The sequence below is a fragment of the Eumetopias jubatus genome, unplaced genomic scaffold, assembly GCF_037043125.1.
Source record: "Eumetopias jubatus isolate StellerSeaLion01/CBP00866 unplaced genomic scaffold, mEumJub1_p1.0 scaffold_7, whole genome shotgun sequence".
NCBI lineage: Eukaryota > Metazoa > Chordata > Mammalia > Carnivora > Otariidae > Eumetopias > Eumetopias jubatus.
Window position 1 is genome coordinate 23,508,679 of NW_028274813.1, and position 25,926 is coordinate 23,534,604.

General features: G+C 40.9%; 1 protein-coding gene across 9 annotated transcripts in view; it reads right to left on the reverse strand.

Annotated features, from left to right (window-relative positions):
- The window catches only part of NRXN3 (neurexin 3), a 1,474,839-nt gene that overhangs the window by 810,746 nt on the left and 638,167 nt on the right, over positions 1-25,926 (reverse strand). For all 9 annotated transcript variants that reach the window (XM_028123318.2, XM_028123231.2, XM_088025019.1 and 6 more), the window contains one exon: positions 7,165-7,284. In XM_028123318.2, coding sequence (XP_027979119.1) covers positions 7,165-7,284 — 120 coding nt within the window. The remainder of the gene's footprint in view (positions 1-7,164; positions 7,285-25,926) is intronic.

A 25,926-nucleotide genomic window follows, 5' to 3' on the forward strand; every position in this document is an offset into this window, starting at 1 on the left:
CAGAGAGATTGGGCCTGCCCGAGGAGACAGCCAACCCAGAAGCCAACCACAAAATGGAGAGAAACAGTTCCTCTAGGATGGTGCCATTCGAAGGTCTGGATTCAGCAGCCAAAGCCAGACTTCTAAAAACTAGATGGCAATAGATTGCCTTCTGTGCCTCAAGCATTTAAGATGGGGGTCTGACATTTGCAACTAAAGGATCTCCAGCTGCTACAAACGAACCAGTAGACCTTTCATTACCTGGCTTACCTAGAAGAAGTGAATGACTGGGGCAGGGGGTCATGAAGGCGGCTTGAAATAAATACAAAAGAGAATGGAAATTTTAATGACAAAGTCAAGGAAAATGGCATTAGTACGGTCAGGGTAGAAGGTGGCCCGCCCAACGTTTATATAGGCACATCATTACAATTTAACAAACCATGTCCTGATGCCCCAATGCTGAAGGAAAGACAGGAAGAATCCTTCCTCCTGCCCTCTCCTGTCGTCTCCGTACACACTGAAGAAGCTCCATTAGCAAGACACAAGACACTCCTAGCCTCTCTCTACTCCCTCTGTTACACCTTTCCAGAGGAAAAGGAGTGACATAATCCGGAAGATTAAAGAAACTCTACAGAGAAACTGTATTTCCGTAGCTCAGCCCCTAGCACTTCCTGTTTCCCCCTAGGGGAGCAAGCTGCCTTCAAGAAACCCCCAGTATAACCCACACAACCCACAGTATGGGTGTTACAGGAGCAAGCCTTGCTTCAGTGGAGATGCCCACCTAAGTCCTGAATTAGTGAGTGTTCAAGTGCACAATTCCAACTCTGAAATTCAGTAGATGTTAGCCACATTTTTCCATACCAGTGTTACCACTAACAACATGATACTTGACTTTTACCAGCCTTGCATTTGTTTTTTCTCTATTGGTGTAGAACTCAGGTAGCAGGGAAGAAAAAAAGAGAGAGAGAGAGAGACAGGAAGGGATTTCTATTTTCTCAGGCCCCTGAAACTTCAGTACCTGGGATATTCAACCAGATCTCACTTTCAGATGCTCAGTATTAATGTCATCTCTTTGGGAGCATACTCAGACCTGTTGCAGGGAACTATTTATAAGCACAAAAATCAGATTTATGTTTTATGAGCTTCTATGTGGTGTTTTGACAACTAGTGACAAATCATTCACTTAATATAAGCAAAAACAAAATAATGGTGTTGGTTAAATTAAATATAAAATTGTAACAGAACAAAAATAAAAATGTAACATAAATCTGCTAACAATTGAATAACTAGGAGAACTACTATATAAAATTACTTAGTATTGAAAATTGGACTGGTCATGAAAATGAAAACTAGCATAACCTAAACCCACATGATCTAGAACAATATTCACAGTCGGTTTGCCTCTAGCTGTTCATACAGGGCTGAGGCTGGAGCTGGAGAATGATGGGGAGGGGAAATCACAGCCAGTCTCCTTGGGGACACAGGAACCAAACCGTGATGATGCTGGGAGCCATGATAATTCTTATTTTAAAAAAGAAGAAGGAGAAGGAGTATGAGGAGAAGGAGTGGGGAAGGGGGAGGAGACCAGCAATGAGAACTATAAGGGGGTGATCCTTGGTGAAGCCTGGGATTCCTAAAGAAACCTGAAGAGACAATTTCAAAGTCAACAGGGAGCTCTTAGAGAAATTACAGATACACAGGCCTACAGAGATGAGGGGTTAGGAAATTCTGTTCACTAGAAAATGAATTTCATAAAGCAAGAAAATCATGTACAGTGTTGACAAGAGAGAAAAGAGATTGAAGAAGGATAAGAGAAAGGAAACTAACAATGGAATCTGAGAGCATAGCCCATGGACATGGACTGATTTAAGGTTTTAGGATGAGTCGCAGAGCCTCAGCTAGAAGCTGCAGTGGGGGTGGGGGAGGGGTGGGCAACATGGCGCCAAATTAGAAAAGGGACTGCTTCTCTAGGTACTAAAGGAACTCACTTGGCTGTGGATGGGGGGGGTCCCAAAAGAGCATGCTATTGCACCTGGAGAAAATGTTAAAGAGATCAATTAAGTTTGAACCTTGTGCCAAACTAAGCAAATAAACAAAAATAGCTGATACAAAGATAGATAGATAGATAGATAGATTGATCTGTGTATCACCTAATCAATATTAGTAACTGGGAATCTTTCCTCGTCTCCCCTGAATGCTGTCTATAAACTAAAACTCCCTTCCATTCAAGAGGCAAACATATACATACTTCACTGCAGCTGCTTTCAAATTTCGGGGGAAGAGGAGTAATTTGGGAGAAAGATGATTAAAAAAAAAAAAAAGCAAGACTATTGAATGTTGTTAATGTGCCAGGCACTGTGCTAGGCACTTCAGAACCACCACCAAATGTCATTATCACAATCAGTAGGTATCATTATCTTGCTTTAGAGAGGAGGACACTTAGCTTAGAGAGGTTAAGCAATGTGATCTGAGTTCATACAGGTGCTAAGTGGTAGACCCTCTGATTGAACCCACATGTGTTCGCTTCCAAAGCCCACATTTTGTACATGACACAGCGGAGAAAAAGCTCGACTTATTCTTTACGTTATTGTGGATGGAATTTAAATGATGCAATGTCCCCACTGAAGTTGCTGTGTTGGGTTCACACTCCGTCCCAGTGGCCAAGCACCATCACATCACTCCATCTCAGTCACACGTAATATATCCAGCACCTTCCCTAGAACAGCCATGTTGCCTTGACTCCTATCCACACATTCACTTCATATTTCACTGATGGTCAACAGCAGTTTACACACTAGCCCTTAGAGTGATAAAGCCTGTGAAGAACATAAACCTATAGAAGATTTGTCCAAGTTCAAGCTGTAACTTCCTACCAGCCATATACTAGATGAGCATATAGGCTCTGAGGCCACCCTGCCTGAGTTAGGTAGCTTTTCTGTGCCTTAGTTTCCTATCTGTGAAATAGGTAGGAAGTTTTCAGGATTACCTGTATCAATTCATAAAAACTACTTAGAACGGTGCCCAGTGCTTAAATTATTAGCTATTAATTATGCATCATTCTTTTTTATCCTTTCTCTGAAATGTGTTAATAATTTTCCGGTATTTTGATTGTCACTCTTTTACAAGAACACAATCTCTTTTTAGGTAGAAACCACTTCTCACCTCTTCTGTATGTCCTGCAGTGTTTAGCAGGGGGCCTGAGCACAGCAAGCACCCCTCATATCTGAGGAAGGAGGTTGTATTTGAGACATTTGCTTTGGAGTCAGAGTTGGTTCCTAGTCAACACTAAAAGCTTAGCAAAGAAGGAAAGACTTAGAGGAGGCGACTTGACCTCCCTTGGCTCCCAGGCATGGGGAGGGAAGTTAAGAAAATGAAGGCTTATCAAGTCTCAGTAAAGAATGCATAGTTTGCCGACAACCCTTCAGCACCACCACTTCCATACCCTTTTCGCGACAATACCAAAATTTTTCAAAAGTGTGTGCTGTAAACTGTTATGATAACGATGATGATGATGATAATAATAATAAAAGTAGTTCTGGAGCCAAATAAACTTGGTGAACACTTCACATGTAATTATCAATGATTAGCAATGTGTATCAGCAAAGTAAAGATTCCCAGTAAGTCTGGCAATAAAGAAATCTACTTCATTCTGCTTAACCTAACATTTCCAAATTCCATCTCATCGTGTTTTTTTATTAACGAGAGGAAAACATTTTCCTTGGAAAATGACTTTTTACAGCTTGTATGTGCTTTATAAGGTAAGGGACAGAAAAGAAAGTCAGCAATGAACCAGAGGAGTCAAAAGAGGGATGAATCTCTGCACTAGCAAGAAGTTCTGGGTGGAGTGGGTGGATCATGCAGCAGCAGATCCCAGTTCTGAGGAACACAACCCAAGTGAAGTATTCTTTTTTTTTTTTTTTTAAGATTTTATTTATTTATTTGACAGAGAGAGACACAGCGAGAGAGGGAACACAAGCAGGGGGAGTGGGAGAGGGAGAAGCAGGCTTCCTGCTGAGCAGGGAGCCCGATGTGGGGCTCGATCCCAGGACCCTGAGACCATGACCTGAGCCAAAGGCAGACGCTTAACGACTGAGCCACCCAGGCGCCCCCAAGTGAAGTATTCTTTTAATTTATTCTTGATAATAGAAACCCAGCTCAATCAATCAATGCATCATTATTTTTATTTTTTTATTTTTATTAACTTTTCTTTATTTTTTTTATTAACTTATTTTTTATCTTTATTAACTGTCAACTGAACTTGATACCTTTCCAGGAATACACTGTATTACAATAAATGAAAACCACCTGGCTAAGGAATAGTTCTTTCCTTGCTATCGATTTCTTATGAGTGTGACCTATTCTTTGCATCATTTCTACAAACTAGCTGAAAATTTGACACTCTAGGGGACCTTAAACAGCATGAAAGGGATTACTAAATAAGCCAATAAGACACTACTTAATAACCTGAGGACTGTGTGGTATTTTAGTTTCATTGCCTGATTTTATGACTTCTGTGAGCTAAAATTAAAATTCCCAAACCCATTATCACTGTAAGAAGCAATCCAAGGTTGTAGCTCATAAGCAAAATAGCTCTTTTCTTCTCCCAGATTTCTTTATCCTTATGACTGCTCTTTTCCATCAGCAGTAAAGTAGGGGATAAGGGTTGAAAATGAAAGAGCTTCATTAATTTCAAATATCAAATTACTGAATGACTCGGGCCTTCAATGGTGTAGTCCTGCTTTTTAATTATTAGTGGTAAGAGAAAGCACACTTTACAATTACCTTTATTCTAAAGTTTCTATAAAAGAATAATGACCAAGGGAGGCAATACACATTACTGTACCCTCAGTTCTGCAGTTCTTTATGACGACAGCTTTGAGGGCAGGCAATTTCCTGGGAAAATAAAAAAGAGTCGCGGTGCAGAGAGAGATCGGGGTGAGGTCGCCATCTAGTGGCTGCCATTCAAAACACGCATCACTGGGCTGCTGGGCTCAGCTCCAAGGAGCTAGCAAGGGATGTGGGAGATGTGCAGGCTCCTGTCTGCATTAACAGCACACAGGGATTTCTTGAATAATTAATTCAAGATGGCTGTGGGTTCTAAACCATATAACCATTTTTACATCTCTTTGCTCACGTTCATTAAGTAAAACTAAGTTACCCTTCAGACATGCAGAAGAGTAACCTTACCTCTCACTACGAAGGTATCTATGTACATACAACCGGAGGGTTTTGGATACTTATTATGGTTCTATTTGACTTCATTTTTGATGGGAGAGGGGTGAGTGTTGTGTCTTCACTAAAATGTACTCCTCACATCACCCTAATACATCCCCTTGTATTTTTCCCATATCGTAATACAAATCATTTTCTTATGATGGATTGTGAAGTCCAGCAAGTAGCCTGATTTGGTGACATCACACAGACATGGATTTGGAGCTTAATTACACAGCTCTTTCTAAGTGCCATGTCCTCTTATGTAAAACAAGAACACTTATCTTGCAAGGCAATGGGGAATTACAGATTTAAGGAGCTGATACATGTAAGACGGCTATCCCAGTATCTAATGCCTACTGGGCACTGGATATATGTCTCCTGCTCTTCCTCTATCTATAGACTCTTCTTATCTACAGACACACACACCCAACCACACACACACACACACACACACACACACACACGCACGCACACTCCTACCTACACACGCACATATACATGGCTCGCTATAATTCCAGACTCCAGAAGGATAGAAGTTTAGGCTCATGAATATAAAATTAAATAATAGGACCCCAAATTGCAGAACCTTTAAGCTGGAGAGGGCTCAGCAGTAATATGATTTCAGGTTTAAAAATGAGGAAATGAGGAAAAAAGGTTTATCATATCTGTCCCAATGGCAAAAAGTATTTTAGTTACAATGACTGTATTAAATCCCAGGGATCCTGACTCTAACTTGACTGTCTTATTCACAGAAGAATCTAGAGAGAGTTTACACCACTGACTTCACTGACAAAGACTAGACATGGTAAGTGACTTTTCCAACATCTGGCAGAGAATTCGAGTCAGGGCCCAGATCTCCTGACATCAACAGCGTTCTACGTAATACTCCATGCTGCCCCCAAGTTTTCTTCTCCCATATGGACAAAAGTTCTGCCTAACAGAAAAGCACTGCTCTGGAATGTTAGAGTATAGACTTATTTGGAGACAACATGGAAGGTGCCCTCTCTCTTCCACCTTAGCCCTCATTAAATTACCCATCAAATTGTGGCCAAAGAGCTACCTTCATAAGCCATTCCTGGTTTCTCCAACCCAAAATGATAATTTTCTCTTCTGACATGACAATGACAATCTTACCCATCCATGCTAGAATCTCATTACATACTTTTTGTCTTATTTTCAAATGCCTGGGTCCTATCTAATCCACTAGATTGGTTAATTATTTGAGGAAACAGACAATCTCTTGTGCTTCCTTCTTATTTTTTACATCCTTAGCACACTGCTGATATGTAACAGGCTCTCAAGAAATACCTATTGCTTATGTGAAGCTCTGAATGTTCCTTTACGTATAGATGTATTCGTTCATTCATCTGTTGCCCTTCTAGAATGTGAATTCCACCAAGCCAAGGACAGGCCTATTTGTTCACTTCCCTATTCTCAGTGCCTTCTAAAGCAGTACTCAGTACACGGTAGGTGCTCTATTTATAACAATTAAATAAATGATGAAATAAATGAATAATTATTCAGCCCCTTCTAAGTAGCCTGTAGTGATCTCAGTACTTACTTTTACCTGTAATGCTCTGAATTTCTGGTTTACCCATCTCCCTCCCCTAGAGAGTAAGTCATTTATTGAAGGAAGAAACCGGTCATTGGGAGGATGATTGATAAGTGATTTTTGAATAAATGAATAATAAAGGAGCTACAGAACTCTACATCTACTCTCCGGACACATATTCTATGCCTAAAGAGACCCATTAACATACAATGACAGTAATGGGTAAATTCTATAATACAGATCAATGAAAAGGGATTATGAAACTTCAGAGGAAGACCTTCTTAGCCTTACCTGAGCTTGTCAACGAGAACATGTCACATGAAAATAAACATGTTTCAGAAAACCTTTTGCTCGCTGAATGACCCAGAGGATGACGAGAGCAAAGAGAGACACATTTCGCTACGTAGAGCTGTACTCACCCTCAGCCACATCATCATCCACGGTTAACTTAAGGCTTTTTCCTCTCCGCACCACCCGGACGGTGTGCCATTCATTGTCATTGAGCTTCTGCCCCGCGTACAGGGTCTCAGGTCCTTTGCCTAAGGACGATGGTAAGGGCCAAAGTTAGAATCAATTCTGAAAGCAGCGATTATGGTATCAGAACTGTCAAAGCCACACTGGCGCACAGAACCCAGCAGCATTCAAGGAATCATATGCACGCCCCACCACCAAAGCCCATCCCAGTTTCACTGCCCCAACAGGATGTTCCACAATCGTCTCCAAATGCAAAAGTCTCAACTCATATGGACATTGGCAAAACAGTGAAAGAAATAAGTGCCCTCCCTTTGTCTACAGAGAGAAAGTTCTAAAATGCCAAGAGCAGTAATTATAAGAAACAGTAGTCAGCCATCATTTTGTTTCCCAAAGTCTTAGATTTCAGATGAATTTCTTAAAGATATAGGAAATTCATCATTTATTTTTAGTATCATTTGGTCACTTAGGCATAATACACCAGTCTGGCTTTTGGAGGGTATCCATCAATTGGATGAGAAAAGAGTTCTATAATATATACTCTTAACTTGATATTGCCATTAACCCACGGTCCTACCAGAATTCAGCAACCATAGAAATCACAACAGTAATCATCACAATAATAATGTTGAGGTCTAACCCCCATGATAAGTAATGCTCCTGAAGGGAATGTGAGGGGCCCCAGACTTATTGTTCATCATCCTCCAAAAAGATCTAGAGATCTAAAACATGAAATAATGTAAAATGCCAAAATCGAACTCTTTTAGGTCAAAAGAATGTTCAGGAGAAAGTGCCACCAGATGAAGGAAGAAACCAAGTTGTCTCAAAAGATCCATGATCCAAATGCTCAAGAGGATGTTCAGGCATACCCTAAGAAAAATCAGGTTCAACGAGGAATTATAGTATTTAGGGGCAGAAGTGGCAAGATAAACACTGAGACATTAAAAGAATTTGGTTAGTAATGGGGGGAAAATGTCATGTTTTGCTCAGCACTGAAATGAGATGTAAATTTAAAAGACAAAGAAGATTGCATAGGACCAGAGAACTTAGACCAAGTTCCAAGTTCACTATGTGGATAGCTGAGCCCATGAAGAAAGACCCCGTGTGAGTCTTCCTGGATTTGTCAATAACTATGTAGAAAGCCCTATCTCTGGAAACAACTTGGGGAAAAAAGATGAAATATGTAACTGGCCAACATATTCCTATGAAAGTATGCATCTGAAATATTTCAGAATACAATTGGATCCAACATATAAGAACACAGTAGGTACTTTAATGAGCACTTGCTGAACAACTGATGTCTACACAGGTATTTATTTCTTTGGAAACCATCAACTAAGGTCAATACATTTTTATCTAACTAATTTTGAAAGCTCTATTATATAGATTTCACTGGCCACTCCACCCCCTCTTCTGCCTCCAAGACTCCAAAACAGTATTATATACATTTAGGGAAGAAAATTTAAAAAACAGTATCACTTGGGTAAATATCTTTTAAGCTAGGTAATTTTAAACTGTACCCTTTAATTCTGAATTATTAGTGTTGCTACTGAATGCTCTTTATAAGAGTAATGATGGGGCACCTGGGTGGCTCAGTCAGTTAAGCAGCCAACTCTTGATTTTTGGCTCAGGTCATAATGTCAGTGTCCTGGGTCCAGCCCTGAGCCCCATCAGGCTCTGCACTCAGCACACTCAGCAGGGACTCTGCTTCGGGATTTTTCTCTCTCCCTCTGCCCCTCCCCCAGCTCACTCTCTCTCTAAAATAAATAAATCCTTTTAAAAAAGAATAATGATAGCAGTTGAAGTTTGGGGAAATTTTCTTCTTGAAAAATAAAGATTTTCAAAGTAAAAAGGTTTCTTTTAATTAAAATGTATACAACAGGTCACTTGTATTTTTTTTTCAGAATGTACCTCTATCCCAAGTACAATGCAAATTCACAAGAATCCTAAGAAATCAATGAAGAAACTTAAAGTGGACCAAATGTACCCCAAATTGGGTATGATGCCATGAGATCAATGAATCTGAAAGTAAAAAAAATTCTATGATAAACCATTTTATATTCAATTTTAGCTGTTCTTTGTGAGTATGCTTGTCTTACTATCATCTACAGCATATACATTATAACAGAATTTTTCCTACATCTCACCTCATTAGATAGCATTGTTCATTATCTCATTAAATTCCGGTCTAAGATTGATGTTAACACTCAACTTTACAACAGCAAACCGTGCAGGCATTGAGAGAAAATGGGCCACATCATGTGGGTGCTTCGAAGCAAGAACAGATGTTCTCAGAAGAAACAAATCTGCCTTTGTTTTTTTTTCTGTGTGTTCCTATCCTCTTTATTCTACATGCAAATGCTTCAGTAAGAAAGGGGGAAGTAAGGAAAGACGTAGGAAACATTGGCTATACTGTTAGAAAGACAGGCTATTCAAACATCCATAGGTAGCATCTGTTCTTTAGGCAGTGTTTGCACAGCACTTAATTTTTATGATCGGGGACAAAATAAGAGGGACAAATACTAACACCAACATGGTCACAGTTAGCGACATGGCCACATTGGTGTCATATTAGTCATCGGTGTAAAACAAGATTTGCAATCAGCCCAGTGTTTTTTAAAGGCTGCTGACATTTTGCAGGGACTTGGAATTTTCTTGTGTCAAATTCAAACAAAAATATTTAACTGTCCTTTTGACTCTAAAACTTCAGGATGTGATGGTCTATGACCAAACATGTGGGAAAAAGGACCTGAAAACCCTCATGCCCTTCTGCTTGGCTAGAGTTGCTGTCTCCAACCCCAATAATCTTCATGACTCTGCCAGGAGAAAAAAAAAAAAATCCATACCCGTCTCATTAAAATGGTAGGGAAATGAATATTATCCAATATTCATTTTCAAGCAATAAATACAGAAATCCCAGTGAGCTTCCGAAAAAGTCTCAGCCTCCAAAAGTGGAGAGTCAATGGCATTTATCTTTAATCAAGCCAAAAGGTCAATGCATCCCTACCAGAGAGAAAGTGCTGTTTAAACTCAGCTGGAAATGTAGGCAAACAGAGGGCAAGAACAAATCTAATTTGTAGCCTAAGCGTAAAACAGGATTGATAAGTAATACAAGATGTAGATACAAGCTGAAAGTTAAAAACATACAAACCATTTGGTTTTCAAAGAAGGAGGATTTAGTCTAGGGAAGACTTCCCTGGCAGATTCAAGCACAAAGCCAGGGAAGTAGCATCAGTAAAACAATGAATGTGAAGATAAGGATTAGACAAGGAGGAGAAACTTTTTTTTTTTTTCCGTTGGAATTTAAAATGGAACTGATAGGAATTTAATTTTTAAAAAAAATTTTAAAAACCTCAAAGCCATTAATTTTCTTCCATTGTCCTTTTTCTTTTTTGTAGCTAGGAGAAATGTGATCTGTGATTAGGTATCTAATACATACTGGATGTATGTATTAGAGGCTTGCTTCCTTTTATAGTTTAGTAAATACTGATCACACACACAAAAAGAAATCAACATTTGATTCCCTTTAGGCTGCTTAGATCATCACTGTTTGATCTAAATACAGAAAGCTAATAACTTATCTGACACCCTATAGTTGAATTTCCTAAGTAATGACCTCTGTAACCAGAGTAAAGAAGAATCACGGTTGAAGATTTCCGGGATGCAGAGGTCTGTAGAAGTGAGTATTTCAATTGTATTCAAAAGAGACTTTAATGAATCTTTTGGGCAAAACCACCCAAATTCCCACTCTTGACCTAGTCTCACTGCAAACTCATCTGGCATCATCTCTTAGTTAAGACTTGTCTCACCAAAGATGATCTAATTTTCTGATGAACATGGATAGAGAAGGAGGCATCACAGATGAAAAATACAAGATTTATTTTCTTGACCTATTCTATAGTAACCCTGTGGAAGGCCTAAGTCTTTAAGAAGCCAGAACTAACAGTAAAATCAAAGTGAAAGGTTAGGAGAAAAGCATTCTTTGGGAGAGAAATCATTGCTGATTGCTTGGAGGAAGATGACGCTCAGATATTAGCAGACTGTTCCCTCTGGGGAGACAGGGAATGGGAGTATACGGGGAAAAATCTGTATTTGGGTATCTCTAAAGGCACACACCTTCACAAGGTGGACTTTGGCTCTTGATGATTTTGAACCTACTTAGTTGTTTTCTTTTTATTTTTTGTTGTTGCTTTTTGGTAGACTCTTCATAGAACATGAATTTGTTATTCCCCCCAGGAGCAACATAACCAGCACAACTATAAGACACCCCAATACGCATTAGTTTATCAATAAGTTTCTAAAACCTGCCCAAACCAACTAAACCAGACGGTTTTGCTCATACACAGGGAGTAGAAATTCCTTCCACCTGCCACAAAGTATTATCTCCAAAAGTGGGTGGATAAGACTGGAAACTTACTTTGCTTGGGGTCAGGGGACAGGGTTTAAGGGCACACTGTCTATACCATAATCACTTTGCTTTACTGGAACATCTTTCTATTTGTGCGGAGAGAGAAAGAAACAACAACTTGATTTCCCATGGAACTGTGTTTCACATGAATCAAAATTTCTACAATGCATAAAAAAATATGAAATTCACTCCCTTAGAAAGGTATAGCAAAAGGTATGTGATTGTACAACTAAATGGCATGATAAATAAATACTCGAAATGACTGTGTTAGGTTTAATGAACACCAAAAATATTTAGAAAGAGAAAACTTACCTTCATTTCCACCAGCACCCTAGGTTAGGCCAGCTGAGCTATGACAAAGCCTAGCTCAGCTAGGCTGAGAGAACAGATTAGGCAATTAAAAGCAGGGGTGAGTAGGGCAGTGGGACTATAGACTAAGGAGGGTGACAGAGAAATGGAAAAGAAGCATCTTGTTTTTTATCCAAAGCAGTTTCAGGTTCTGGTTGTTTTCTTCAGGTTGACAACCCAATGGAGAATAAGAGGTGTTTTGTTTTTATAAACTCATTTTTTTCAAGATTTATTTATTTATTTATTTGACAGAGACACGTAGAGAGAGGGAACACAAGCAGGGGGAGTGGGAGAGGGAGAAGCAGGTTTCCCACTGAGCAGGAAGACCGATGGGGGGCTCGATCCCAGGACCCTGGGATCATGACCTGAGCTGAAGGCAGATGCTTAACCGACTGAGCCACCGAGGCGCCCCTAAACTCATTTTTCAAAAGCATTCATTTTCTTTGAAAAAAAAATTTAAATCGTTTACTTATAGAGGCAATTTGGTGAAATACCTCAAATAGGTCCTTCCATTCTCACTGGAGTCCTCGAATCTCAGACAGGGCTGTCATTTCCAACAACAGAAGTGAACATAGGAAGTTTTCTGGAAGTCTTCTGTTAAGAAGTCTCCCAGTGAGGTGTGTGTGAAAGATGAGCGACCCAGTTACTCAAGCTGAGTACATGTATCCTCCTGGAGACCCTGCTTCTCATTAAAACCCACTAAAAACACCATCAATAATTACTGGGCTTGAAATGGCCCATCGAGCCTGCCACATACAAAATACTCATCTATGGGCTGCCATCCCTTTTCCTTGGGCTCATCCTCCACTCTGCTAATAGAGCACTGTTGCTAACCTCTGGCAGCGTATCACAGAGCAAATGTTAACTGAGCAACAACATGGGATCAGGCACCATGCTGGGGTGGAGGATGGGAAGGAAATGAGACAGACAAGGTCCCCCTGCCTTTACAAAGCTTACAGCCTGGTTGGGAGAGGGGAAGGAGGAAGGACAATACCCAAATGGAAGACCATGAGATCATTTCAGATGGGGTTGAGTTCTATGAAGAAAATGAAACAGGGTGATATGACGAAAAGTAATTTGGGTGGAGAGTGGGAATGGAGGGTGGGCTACTTTATAGTGAATCTCAGCAGGGCCTGTCTGCGGGGACTTCTCCACTCTTGCCCTGAGTATGTGGTTGGATGGACAGCTCCTAAGTGAGGTGGTCAGAGCAGGCTTTTCTGCAGAGGTGCACTGAAAAGGAGCCAGACGTGCAAATATCTGAGTGATGGGAAGAGCAAGAGCAGAAGCCCAGAATACACTTGGCATGTTAGAGGACCGATGATAACAAAAAACCCCATTATGGCTGGAGCTGGTGCCCGAGGGAGAGAGTGTGGTGGGAGAGAAGGTGGAGGAGTAAGCAGAGGCCAGATCCTAAGAGGACCGAAAGGACATGGTACAGAACCTGAATGCTCTTCTAAATGCATCTGGAAGCCACTGGGAGGTTTCAGGCAAGGGGATCCTATGATTTAACTTAAGTTTTAAAAATCATTCTGGTTGCTATGAGTGCACTGGATCCAAAAAGGCCAATAATGGAAACAAGGAGATCTCAGGGAAGCTGCTAAAGGAAGGAAATGATGGTGACTTGGTCTAGGAAGGTAGCAGGAGAAATGGAGGTGGCGAGATTGGGGTGCATGTTAGAGGTGAGGTCAACAAGACTTGAGATTGGTTTGGAAGGTAGACTAGGGGCAGGAGAGGAATCCACAGTGACTCCTAGATTCAGTCTGAGAACGCAAGTGGTCAAAGCACCCTTGACTGAGAAGGCAGAGATTCCAGGAAATTTAAGACGTGCCTGATCCTACCAGCCAACAGAGCTTGCTTCTGTCCCCTGCACCTTTCCTACCCAGCATCAATCACACTCAGCACCAACTCCTGGCAGCCTTCTACTGCTCAGAAGTGTGGCTCAAAGTTCACTGATTGCAAGATTTTCTTAGCACGGTGTTAATCTGCACCTTGGGCAACCACTGCCTACTGATGACACAAGATTAGTAGGCTCCTGCTGTCTTTCTTACCCTCCCCTCTCCTTCCTGCTTTCCTCCATCCCTCCCTCCCTCCCTCCCTTCCTCCCTCCCTCCTTCCTTCCGTCCTCCCTCCCTTCCTCTCACCCTTTCTTTCTTTATTCTTGCATGCTTTCAATTATGTGTGCTGGCCCCTGCTTGGGACTGGAACAAGATGTGTGCCTAACGTGACAAAGCAAACCCTGGCAGCCCATTCAGTTGGATCTCTAAATTGTGATCACAGTGTAAAATGAACCCTCTCATCTCAGCTAGGAGAATAGCATGTCAATTTTGAAATGGAATGAATCCAGGGCAGATAACTCTCCAAAGGAACAAATGATGCCACAAAAGATGAGAAAGAATCCTGCCCCCAATTTAATGCCCAAATCTCTACCTTAAGTCATAAATTTACAGCATTGCTTAGGAGTGGTGAGCTGAGGACAGGCTCAAGATTTCTTGTGATAATCTCTCTCTATGAAGCCACTTTTCAAAAGATGAGGGCAATTTGCTCAGGGATAGGCAGAAAGATGTTTTTGTAGATATTGATTCTACTCTTGTTTAAAAAAATAAAAACTTTGTAAAATATACTAATACTTTCCCTACCATTACCATGATATAATTAATACAAATCAAGCTGCTCTTGATGATTTAAAACATTATTGTGCCTTAGGGTCTTTCTGACTATGTGATCTTATTGTTTAGCACTAAAGACACAGATTTTGAAGATGATGGCAACTGAGTTAAAGAGATCTGAACCAAGATATGCACTAGAACCCCCCCCCCAATATCCTCCTAATCAATGTCTATTTAAGCCTGTTTCCTTCTGAATCGACTCCTTGGTAATAAAAAGCAGAATAAAAAAATGTCCAATTATGAGTTGAAAGGTATAATTAATCCTAATTATTAATATTTTGCTGTAAATAGGAATTAAGGAAGGCATAATATATACATCTTCCATTACTCCTCTTTCGTAGACATTCACAACTTTCCTACCTCCACCCATCCTTTCCTGGCCCCCAACCCTCCCAGTTGGGAGTGTGTGCCGCTCCAGTAACTCAGCTGCATCTGTCCTCTGTAAATCATCGCTCTATCCCTGCTATTACAGATATACATATACATTTGTTTAGATCCACTGCCTCCATGCCTGTGCCCTTTGAGGGAGAACATGCTACCTTTATAATCCCCAGGAACTCGGCAGAGTACCTTACAGCAAGAAGATGCTCAGCACACCAGGAAAAAAAACTAGTAGAATAAATAGAATTAAACTGACTACATATCAAACTAGTAAGCAGGTTGAGGGAGGGAGAAGAAATGCAAGAGGAGCAGGAGAGAGTTGCAGACTGTATTTTAGCAATAGAATAAACTGGACCAATTTGGGAAGATATTCAGTACAGTAATAAATACATGTAACTGAATTAATGAAATCGGATGAAAAAATAAATGACAGTGAATTTATTGAGGGTGGAGAAAGGAAAAGAAAAGGGAGTAGAAGAGGTTTACACGTTGCATTTTGGCAGCTGAATGAATTAGGCACTAATTCCTAATTCATCTTGGAGCTAGAAGACACCATATATAAATAAATAAACATATAAATAAAGACACTACTTTCATTTTAAATATATTTTTCCCAGCCAGAAAATAAATAGTTTTCTGAAAAGCTGATATGAGGATGAAAGCAACATTGATAAAAAGGTACCAGTTACTCTGCATACATGATCTTACTTAGTTTCCCAGTATGAAGCTGATATGGTTTCCCTCAGCTATGCAAAGAAAGAGGTAGCACAAAGGGCCACAACCTGCCAAGGTCATGCATCTACAGAACACAGCCCCCAGTCTGTCTGCAAAATGTCTCCACTGCGCTTTGTTCTCGCAGCTTCATTACAGGTATGCCCCTGGGCTGATCTCGTCTAGAGATGTGAGGAGGAACACGGTGAGGGCAGGGAAAGGACATGGGAGAAGCAGGAGAGTACAGTGAAATAATAAACAGAAAAATCTAATTTTGGGGATCACTGAAAAGTAGGACCTGATTTCACCTTTTTTTTTAAATTTATTTCTAAGACAAGGGTCAAGCCCCAACCTAGTAATAGAGCCAAAAGAAGGTGAAAGTTTATATTTGAGATGAAAGTGGAGGGTAAATAGATCATGTCTATGTGCCCCTGCAGCAGACACTTTGGGCCCTGCATCATGTCCCCTGCGCCAAGCTCAGATTTCAGCCATGGCAGCAGTAGACCGTTGTTGGCCCACACAGAGCCCAACAGTCCCCATCTCAAGCAGGGCCAACTCAAGTGAGGGGTGCCTTCATTGCCTGCATGCAAGAGCAACCAAGTAGTGGAAGGAAGGTGATGGGGCTATCAAAAAAGGGGAGGGACAAAGCTAATAGATTAATTCCCCCAAATCTGCCATCAGAGTGGACAATTCTTGGAGGCATTCATTACCACACCCTCCCTCTCCCCCACATCCATTTGACTCACAGTAGAGGACTTAACAATGGATACTCCCATTGGTGTTTCTTCCTCCACTGCTCATCCTCTCCGCTCCTTCACTCCCACTTTTGGGGATCCTGCCCAAATAAACCACCTGACCCGAGTCCTTGTCTCAGGCTCTACTCTCAAGGGAAGTCAGACTAAGGTGACACACAGCGCTTGATCATTTCCTCCTTAGTAACTCAAACATTACAACAATCTTGTGAAGTAGGGACTACCAATGCTTATGATAAAATCCAGAAAGGTTAAGTGACTTTCCCAAGGTCACAGGCTATTAAATCATGAAACTGAATCAAGAATCCAGGCTTCACAGACGGAACTCCACAGATAGAGCTCTCCCCATTAACCTCTAGCTGCCTAAAGTCTATGAAGTCCAAAAAGAACAGAAAACAGTGGTCTCCTACCACCATTAAGGAGGGGCTATGGTTGCAAATTACCAACTACTGACCAAACTCTTGAGGTTTTGAGGAAGTGCATAGGTCCCTGAGGGAAATCACCAGGCTCTCCACCATGAGGATCCATAAGGCCCATGGAGGGTTTTTGAGAAGGTGAGATCACCATCACTCTTAATTAGTTTAGGTTTATTCAAGACAGAAAGTAAGAGATATGGTCTCCATACCCAGAGTCCCTTCAGGCTCTATGTTGCTAAATCATCACCAGATCTCATATGGGGAACTTTATTTTAGATAGAAAGATACAGTCACTAGTTTTTTAAAAGTTTCCCGAGACAAAGAGCTCTGTGAAATGGCATTTCTGTATCAACCCCCATGTGTGCAGCACCTCCTTTCCACAATAGAAAGTACTAAATCTGAGGTAAGAATGGAAAAGGAGTGATATTTCTAGCCTATCTCCTAGGGATGATAATTACAAGGTCTTTCGGCTTATGAGACTGATGGCATTAGCTGGTCACCCACTGTGAACAGACGCAGTTGCCACACAGGATGGCCCTGTCACCTGGGTGCACCCTTTTATCCTCTTAACATCTGCTTTGTGCAACTGGGGGATCCAGGAAGCTAGATTAGCAGAACAATCACTCTATTCTGGCCCTAGTTCACTAAGATGATGATCCTTCTCCCTCTTAAAATAATATGTATGAAGGTTTGAAAATATGAGAAATTATAGCTCTCCATCTCACTAGAAATATCATCTTTTTATGGTACCCACTAAAATAAAACTTGCAAGACAAGCACATAGAGGAAAAAATTAAAACCAGAGCGTTAATAAAAATAGATCAAGGATATTTTAATTCAAATGTATTTGTCTCTCTTGAAGTAAGACTTAAAGGCAACTGGTTCCTCAACAAGCGTGGCCTTGGGCAAGGCATGCAAGTGGCTACCTTGGCAAATGTGACTGATTTCCATGTGCTGTCTTTACAACTTTGTGCAATGGTTTGGATACAGCAGGGAAGTGAACTTCAGACTGCTGACTGTTCTATCCATGCACCCTGAAGTCCTGATTAAGCTGAGGGCATCAAGCAGAAGGAACTGTTCCTATTAAAGGGTGAAATCACCACCCCTCTTCCAGGTTGTATAAAGGAAGATGAGTTTAACTGAAAAGTCCTGTACCTACTACAAATGCATTGTGGAAATTTCTGAGGGTGCAAAGATGAAAAAGACACAAGGAGCTCACAGTCTGCTGGAAGTGTTGCACAAATAAAAACTAATTGGGTGGGAGAAAGGGGTACAGAAATATGTGCTGGATACCCTGCTAATGGGGTACCTGGTCTATCTGGAAGTCTGAGTCATTAATTAATCTTTTGCTTACCATTTTCATGCAGGACTACATAGATCCTATGAGGCAGGGACCAATACCTTCATTTCTGTGCCCTTCACAACTCCAAATACCCCTGTCCTTGGTATGCAAAGTGAATTCTCAAAGTTGAAGAGTAAACGAATATGTTTCTTATTCTTTTCTACTTGCATTAGACTTTGCTAATAACAGCAAATATGCATATTTTACTTAACAGCCAGCAGCCACTGGATACCATTTTGAGTGCTTTACCTATATTAATTAATTTTATACTCACATCAATCCCATAATGTTGTCATGATTATAGTACATGTTGACAAAATACGCTGTCCCTTCCTATCAGCCTTTTCCTAATAGGTCCATTCTTCCTGGAGAATTAGATTTCCTGTCCCATTATGTCAGGCACTTTGTGTGACTTGCTTCATTGCCAAAGAAATATGAGCAGAAGTGGTATGGGCCACTTGGGAGGTTTAAGAGCCATTACATGGCTCTGCCACCTCTCTCTTCTCTTTGCTACAGATCTAAGAGGTGACAGATGAGGGCTGTTTCTTCAGCCAGGGTCCAGAAAAGAAGAAAGCATGAAGCAGAGCTTCAGCAGAACCATGATGAACATTAATATGAGTGAAAAGGAAAGCTCTGTTCTTTAAAATCACTAAGATTGCAGGGAGGCATTTGTTACTGAGCAGGCTGACAGATACATAGGTCCTGTTAATATCCATACTTTACCCTTCAGAAAACGGAGGCAGAAAAAGGTTCAGTCAATTTTTCAAGGTCACATAATAAGTAATTTCTGGGACTTGAATCTGGGCAGTCTGGTTCCATCTGGGCCTTAACTACTACACTACACAGCCTCTATTGGATAAGGGATGAACCAAAGTTGGCTAGGAAATACAAACATAAAGCCTCACAGTGAAATACTCTACACATGTGCAACACACACACACACACACACACACACACACTATATATATATATATATATATATATATATAAATCTATTAAGCCAATGAATTAGCTAAATGCAATGACCATGCCTTTAATTTCCAGGTGGACAGAAGACAAAAGCAAAGAAGAAAAAGAAGGCAAAATAAAATGGGAGAAGAAAGAAACATATAGAGAAAATGACAGGGGGAAAAACAGATTTAAAAAATCTCAGTATTTGTCAAATTGCTCAAGGCAAATCTCTCTCTTAGCAAAATAAAACTCAAGATTTCTATCTTTAAAATGCTGCCAGAACATAGAACAAATAAAAGTGTTTAGAAGCATGTATTTTGAACATTATCTGGGTTTTTCCACTTTAATAAAATGAACTCTTCTGTTTGTGAATGAGATAGAGTGGTAAGTGGCACATCTCACCCAGGGAGATGCCACTCATATGCATCCAACAGTCCTGTCATTTTAACTTTCAGATGTTTCAGAGCTGCTAAGGAGTAATCGAGGCCCATGGTTCCCACATTTTAAACCTGATAAAAAAGCATCTGTGGATAACGCTAAGAATTCTGATTCCAGAACTCCAGACTTTGTGTCTTTGGCCAACTTTTCCTTCTTTCCTCAATGTTGTTTTGTATTTTGATTTTTTCCAGGTTATGCCCTATGCTTCTCTAATCTTTCCAAACCTCTCTCCTCCAGAATCTCTCTTCAGGTCATCCCCCTCCAGTTCCTCAACCATGAAGCTGGCAGTCATCCTGGACTCTCCCTTCTCTTTCACTTCCTGCATCCAAACCACAGCTGGGGCAGGCAGTCCAGTCCCCTAGGTGAGGCCTGGATCTGGAGACAGCAGGCCTTGGGGTCCTCATCCTATATCACAGAGTAAAAACCCCTGAGACTCAGAGGGTTTGAAGCAATGCAAATGAGGGCATTTAAGGTGAAAGTGACAGAAACCAGATCCAAACCCTTATGGCTGTGACCCCAAAGCAATATTTTACCCATACACCTCAACTTTTCCATGAGCCAAATATTTGTATTAGTTAGCACATCAGCACTTGAGATGAATACCAGTAGCTAATAAAATAATATTGTTTATAGATCATTTAGAGTTAGTTATGATTTTTAAATAGTATACCCTTATCAATAATTGTTTTGCAAAGAAGTGGTTTTAAAGACATTCTCTCAAGATATTCATTTTTGTTTCTTTTTATGCATTACTGAGAATTTTTTTCCCATTCTGATCTATTTGGCAGATTTTTAGGTACCAACCCCACTTGGAAAAAAGTTATTTCAAATGCATAATTCAGTAAGCTTATTATTTATTCTTTCCAAGCCTTTCATGTCTGGTATATGGGCAGGTCTGAATCACTCCTCATGGCCCACATGGATGGTGACAGAGGCTCAGTGAGAAGACAGGAAGCGTTCAGAGTCAGAGACAGGGCTGCTGAAAATCACAGGAAAGCCTGGGAAAACCAGCAACAAGACTGTCAGAGGCTGGTGCTAAGCTAGCTGAGGAGGGAGGAGGAAATGGTGTCCTGAATTAGGAGGGACTGGGGAGAGCTTATGTAGTGGTTCCATGCTTAAAGGATGGAACTTTGTGGCCCTTGTCAACGTGGGGTGGGACTCAAGAGGACTCTGCCTCCAGAGCTGTATACACTATATGGCTCCTCACTGTACTGTCTACTCAGATAACCTTCTACCTCCAACCCAACATCAGTCCACTGTGGCTAGAAGACAACCGCATAGTTCTCTCCATTCTCTGACCCAGAAACAAGCTCTTTCAGAGAGCCTAAGACTCTAAATGAGGCTTCCCTTCCATACCCTTTCTTCTAATGGTGGATCTTCTAGAATGCACAGCACTGAGAGCATCCTTGTCCATTTCAGAGGGTAACTGGATGGTTCCAGAGCTGGCACAGGGGTGCTGGGGCAAAGGGCTGCAGAAGACTACAAGGGACGATGGGGCATGAAATAACTGCTCTGCTTTATGTTAGGGCTTCATATTTAATTCTCACAATCCTGAGACGTTAGCATTGTAATCCCATTTTACAGATAATAAAAGTAAGAAACAGGGATGTTACATTATCTTGGCCAAGAGCAAATAGCTAGTAAGCAGAACCAAAGCCAGGACTATCTGAGGGTCAAGTGTCCATTCTTATACTAAATTGCCTTCTACAAGGACGAGGAATGTGAGTTGTGGATAAAAGCAGACCTCTGCTGCTTCTGTAGGAGCAGGAATGGAGATTTGGGGACAGCAATGAGGTAGAGGAACCAGAAATGCTTCTTTGAACGGATATTCAGGCTGGGTAAGAATGGGGATGTACAGTATGTAAGGCAGCAAGAAAATCCTACGGCATGCCATCGATAAGGATGAGTAAAGGTAAATCCCTGTGGGCCTTGGGTCGTGCTACCGGGGAAGGGGATACTTTTACATTGGGGTGTTTGTGCAGTGAGCTTACACTGACTGTGACCTGCCTGTAATATCTGTGGGAACTCAAGTTCCCCCCACTGGATTCCAGGTGGGTCACTCTCATCTCAATAAACTTTGTTTCCCATTGACTTTGAGATGTGGCCAGAGAGTGTGTCTATATTTTTCAGGTTCTAGTCCAAGGCTTAGACGAGGTAGTTACTTGACATGCATTTAATTAATGTATATAAATGCAGCTTATGGATCCTGAAATCCAAATGGTGAATCAACCAACATGCTCTAACATGGAAATGAGGAGAAAATGCAGTTATGTGCTTATTATATCTAATTATCCTGTTTGAAGCTACATATGCTTCTACTGATTCATAATCCTAGCTACCATTCATACAGTTTTGTGATTTAATCCAGCTCCTGTGGGATCAGTGGAAACACAAGTTCTAACATACAGCTTGGCACACGGCAGGTGCCCAACTGATTAGTTCTACTTGTTATTACTCATTTACAAAAACATATTTAAGTGATTTTTAAAAATCAAGTAATAGGAAGAAATGGCATTTTAAAAAAAAGTTCAAAGGAAGAAATGAGGGGGAAGAAAGTCCCATAGGGACTACATTTTTAAATGACAAGTATAAAAATCCTCTTTAAGAACAAATAGCCACCTAATGGTTGCACAATAACGTTTGTTATTAAATATTCATTACCTCAATAACCCATCAAATACTGCTCATTTGTAACATGGTAGGGTTTGGCTAGTGGCTAGGGATAAAAGGAGAAATATATTAAGGTCCCTAGATCAAAGTTAGAGTCTACTAGAGGAGACAGTCACGTAGAAAATTAAATACAATGTTTTAAGTGCTCTAACACTTGGGTGAACCCTTTATACTATACCTTAGGGACACAATGAAAGGGAGAAGGTGTGTGTGGGAGGGTATGGGTGCATGTGCGCCCATGCACAAGCATACGCATGTGCCTTTTGGTCTGGGTTTGGGGTCAGAAATATAGTGGCATTCAAGTAAGACTGCCTAGAGAAAGCGAAGCTTATGCTTCCTAAAGTATGAGCAGGAACTAGTGCTTCAGGTAGATCAGAGATGGAAGAATATTCTGTACCATGTGCAGAGTTGAGAGAGACCGGCAAGTTCAGGGAATGGTGAGCAGTTCCATATGGTAGGCAAGTATAGGGCATTTTTATAAGAGGTAGGAAATGAGGCCAAAGAGGTAGCCAGGAGCAGATTTTTAAGGACCTCTGTTGCAATAACATGCGAAATAAAATAACACTTTATATTTTATCTTCTAGACCAAAAAGAGCTCTTGAATATCTTAAATGGGCTGCGATACGCATTTGCTCTATTATTTAGATTACTCAATTTCGCTATAGATAACAAAACAAATGGGGTTAATAAAACTCATGGAAGTGTTAAATATAGAGAGCAAATGGGTAACTTCTGAGACCTGTTAGAGAGAAAATAATCAGAGCATAGGTATTTTATTATTTTTTATTTTTATTTATTTATTTGAGAGAGAGAACAAGCAGGGGGAGAGGGGCAGAGGGAGAAGGAAAAGCAGACTCCCCGCTGAGCAGGGAGCCCAATTTGGGCCTCGATCCCAGGACCCTGGTGTCATGACATGAGACGAAGGCAGACACCTAACTGACTGAGCCATCCAGGCGCCACCAGAGCCTAAGTATTTTAAACAAAGATAAAAAGGATGGAACAAAGAAGGTCCTTGCCCATAGAATATGATTGGATATACCTAATAAACCTTAAGTATTTATGAATCTCAGACCATGTCTGATTGACAGCTGTCAACCCTAACTTGGTTAACTCATTAGTGACACTCATTATGGATCTATTCTGGCTTGAGACACACCGGTAAAGCAGATTGACCAGATGGTCATCAAGCTAACTGGTGAGCTATAGCTGTGGCCAGATCCACTTGCCCTTGTGTTTCTCTAGTAGGGCAAGTGTGTGATGGCCCAGAGGCCTCCCAGCTGCTTAGGACCTCTCAACTGTAGCCCATAGTCCTTGTAGCCACCCCATCAGCGGGAAAAGCTGATACCGCAGAGAGAGAACACAGATATATGAACATCGTGTAACAAGGATTCAGATAGAGTAGTTTTTCCACCCCACTTGCACACTATCAGTCATCTGCCTGATCTCTTTCCCCTTGCTTCTTGTTGTGTGCATTAATTTAATGGCCCACATAATTACACGTCTTAATTTAGTCTATGACCCTTTCTGTTCCATGACCTCTAGAGCAGCATGCCTGAGTGTACTTGGAATGTCAAGGTGATTTCCCACAGGCCACAGGGAGTGATATGATCAGATTATTGTTTTAGAAAAATCACTCTTGTCCTTCAAGTGTAAAGCCTAGAAGGCTAGGGAGTGAGGCTGAAGGCACAGAGACCAATTCCTGACTGTCTTTCCCAAAGAAATGCAACTCATATTTCACAAAGGGTCAGACAGGAACTAGAAGCTTCAGGAACACACAGGTGAAAAAAAAGTGTCCTGAAGAACTGAATTCTTTACTGTTAAAATAAACTCAACCCCTAAAACTCCATAAAGTCCATACAAAAATCACACAGAGGGAAAAAAAAAAAATCCTGATGCATCCTAAAGGCTGAGATGTCTTCACCTCCACCTAGATTATCCAGCCTTCCTGGTACACTGATGGTGTCATGAGAGCTTGTGGAGATAAGAGCCCACCACAATTATAACACAGTTCCATAATCTCTCACTCAGGCCCACAGGATGCCCCAAAGAAATGAAAACCAGCACAGTAAAATGCCAGGTGAAGGAAACAGCTGAATGATAATTCAAATGCCTCACAATAAGGAGGGAGTCAGTGGGGCATGAGGAGGAATGCTGGATTTCGAGCTAGCCAGACTTGGCTTTAAATTCCTGTTCCAGTACATACTAGCTGTGTGACCTTGGACAAATACCTAAGTATCTCTTAGCCTCAGTCTCTCCTAATTGTAAACTGGTAAGAACCAACGCTTTCATCAAGGGGCTATGGTGAGAGATAAACAATAAAACAAGGGGAATGTGTCCAGCTCAGGCTCCCTTTCCATGTTTAATTCCATGTAGACTGATAAATGAATACTTAACAATTCATAAAATGGCTATTCCAATAGCCTACCTTGATGTTAACAATAATTGCTTAACGAAATATAACTATGGTATTCTTATTTCTTTAATCTCCAATTTATACCAATTTTAAACCATATTCCTTTAAGCATTCTAATACAGCTAGGATATTATTAAGGAAACTTCCCTAGAGATAAGCAAGCATAGCATTGGGTCATTTGGGTTTTTAAGCACTTGGGCTTTGGAGTAATTCCAGCAAATTCTCCTCTCAAGGGAGCACTGTTCGACCAAGGGCTTTGGGATGTCTTAAGAGGCTTACAGATTCCTGTAACAGTGAACTCAGCTCTAAGGCCACTGGGTGAAGCCAGTGTCATTTACAAGGACCTAAGAGATGGAGAATTTCTCAGTGGTATCTTCTATCCTAAAGTCTGTTATATTCTCATAAAGCACCTTTCTAATTTTTTCTTGCATTTTTTTTTAATTACAGTTTTTCAACCTAATTCAAAACATCCTATTATTGGGTCACCTGGGTGGCACAGTCGGTTAAGTGTTCAACTCTTGGTTTCAGCTCAGGTCATGATCTCAGGGTCATGATCTCAGGATCATGAAATCGAGCCACACGCTGGGCTCCATGCTCAGCATGGAGTCTGCTTGAGACTCCCTCCCTCTCCTTCAGCCCCTCCCCACCTCCACACACACGCTCTCTCTCTCTAATTCGCTCTCTAAAATAAATAATCTTTTTAAAAATCCTATTACTGTTAACTTTTGAAAAGGAGAAGATGAATTTGGGAGGCTGAATTCTATGATGTACAATTCAGAAGGGTAATTTACCCAAACAAGGAAACTAAGCAGCCCTATTTCTCTGTGATCATAAAGGAATATTTTACCAGAGAAGCCCCTGCAGTTTTAAAGAGGGATGTGATGCTTAGGAAAGAAACATGTATTACAGCTGGGGTGTCACCTACAGCAAGTGAAGGACAAGTACCATTAACATACAACCTGAGTATAGGTACCTGCAAACTATTTGTGGGATGAGTCTGAGAAAATAAGAGAGCTCCAGAAATTTAGAAGGTGACTTCTAATCAAGTCCAGTCTGCCTTGGTCTTTGATGAGGTTTCAAAAGCACAAAAAGCTAAGAGATGTGGCCAAATTCTTAGAGCTAGTCATAGTGGGAGCCCAGGACTCTGGGAAACCACTCCAGAGACCTCTCTGTCAAGACGCAAGTTACTCTTCAGGCCTACTGAGGCTGAGACT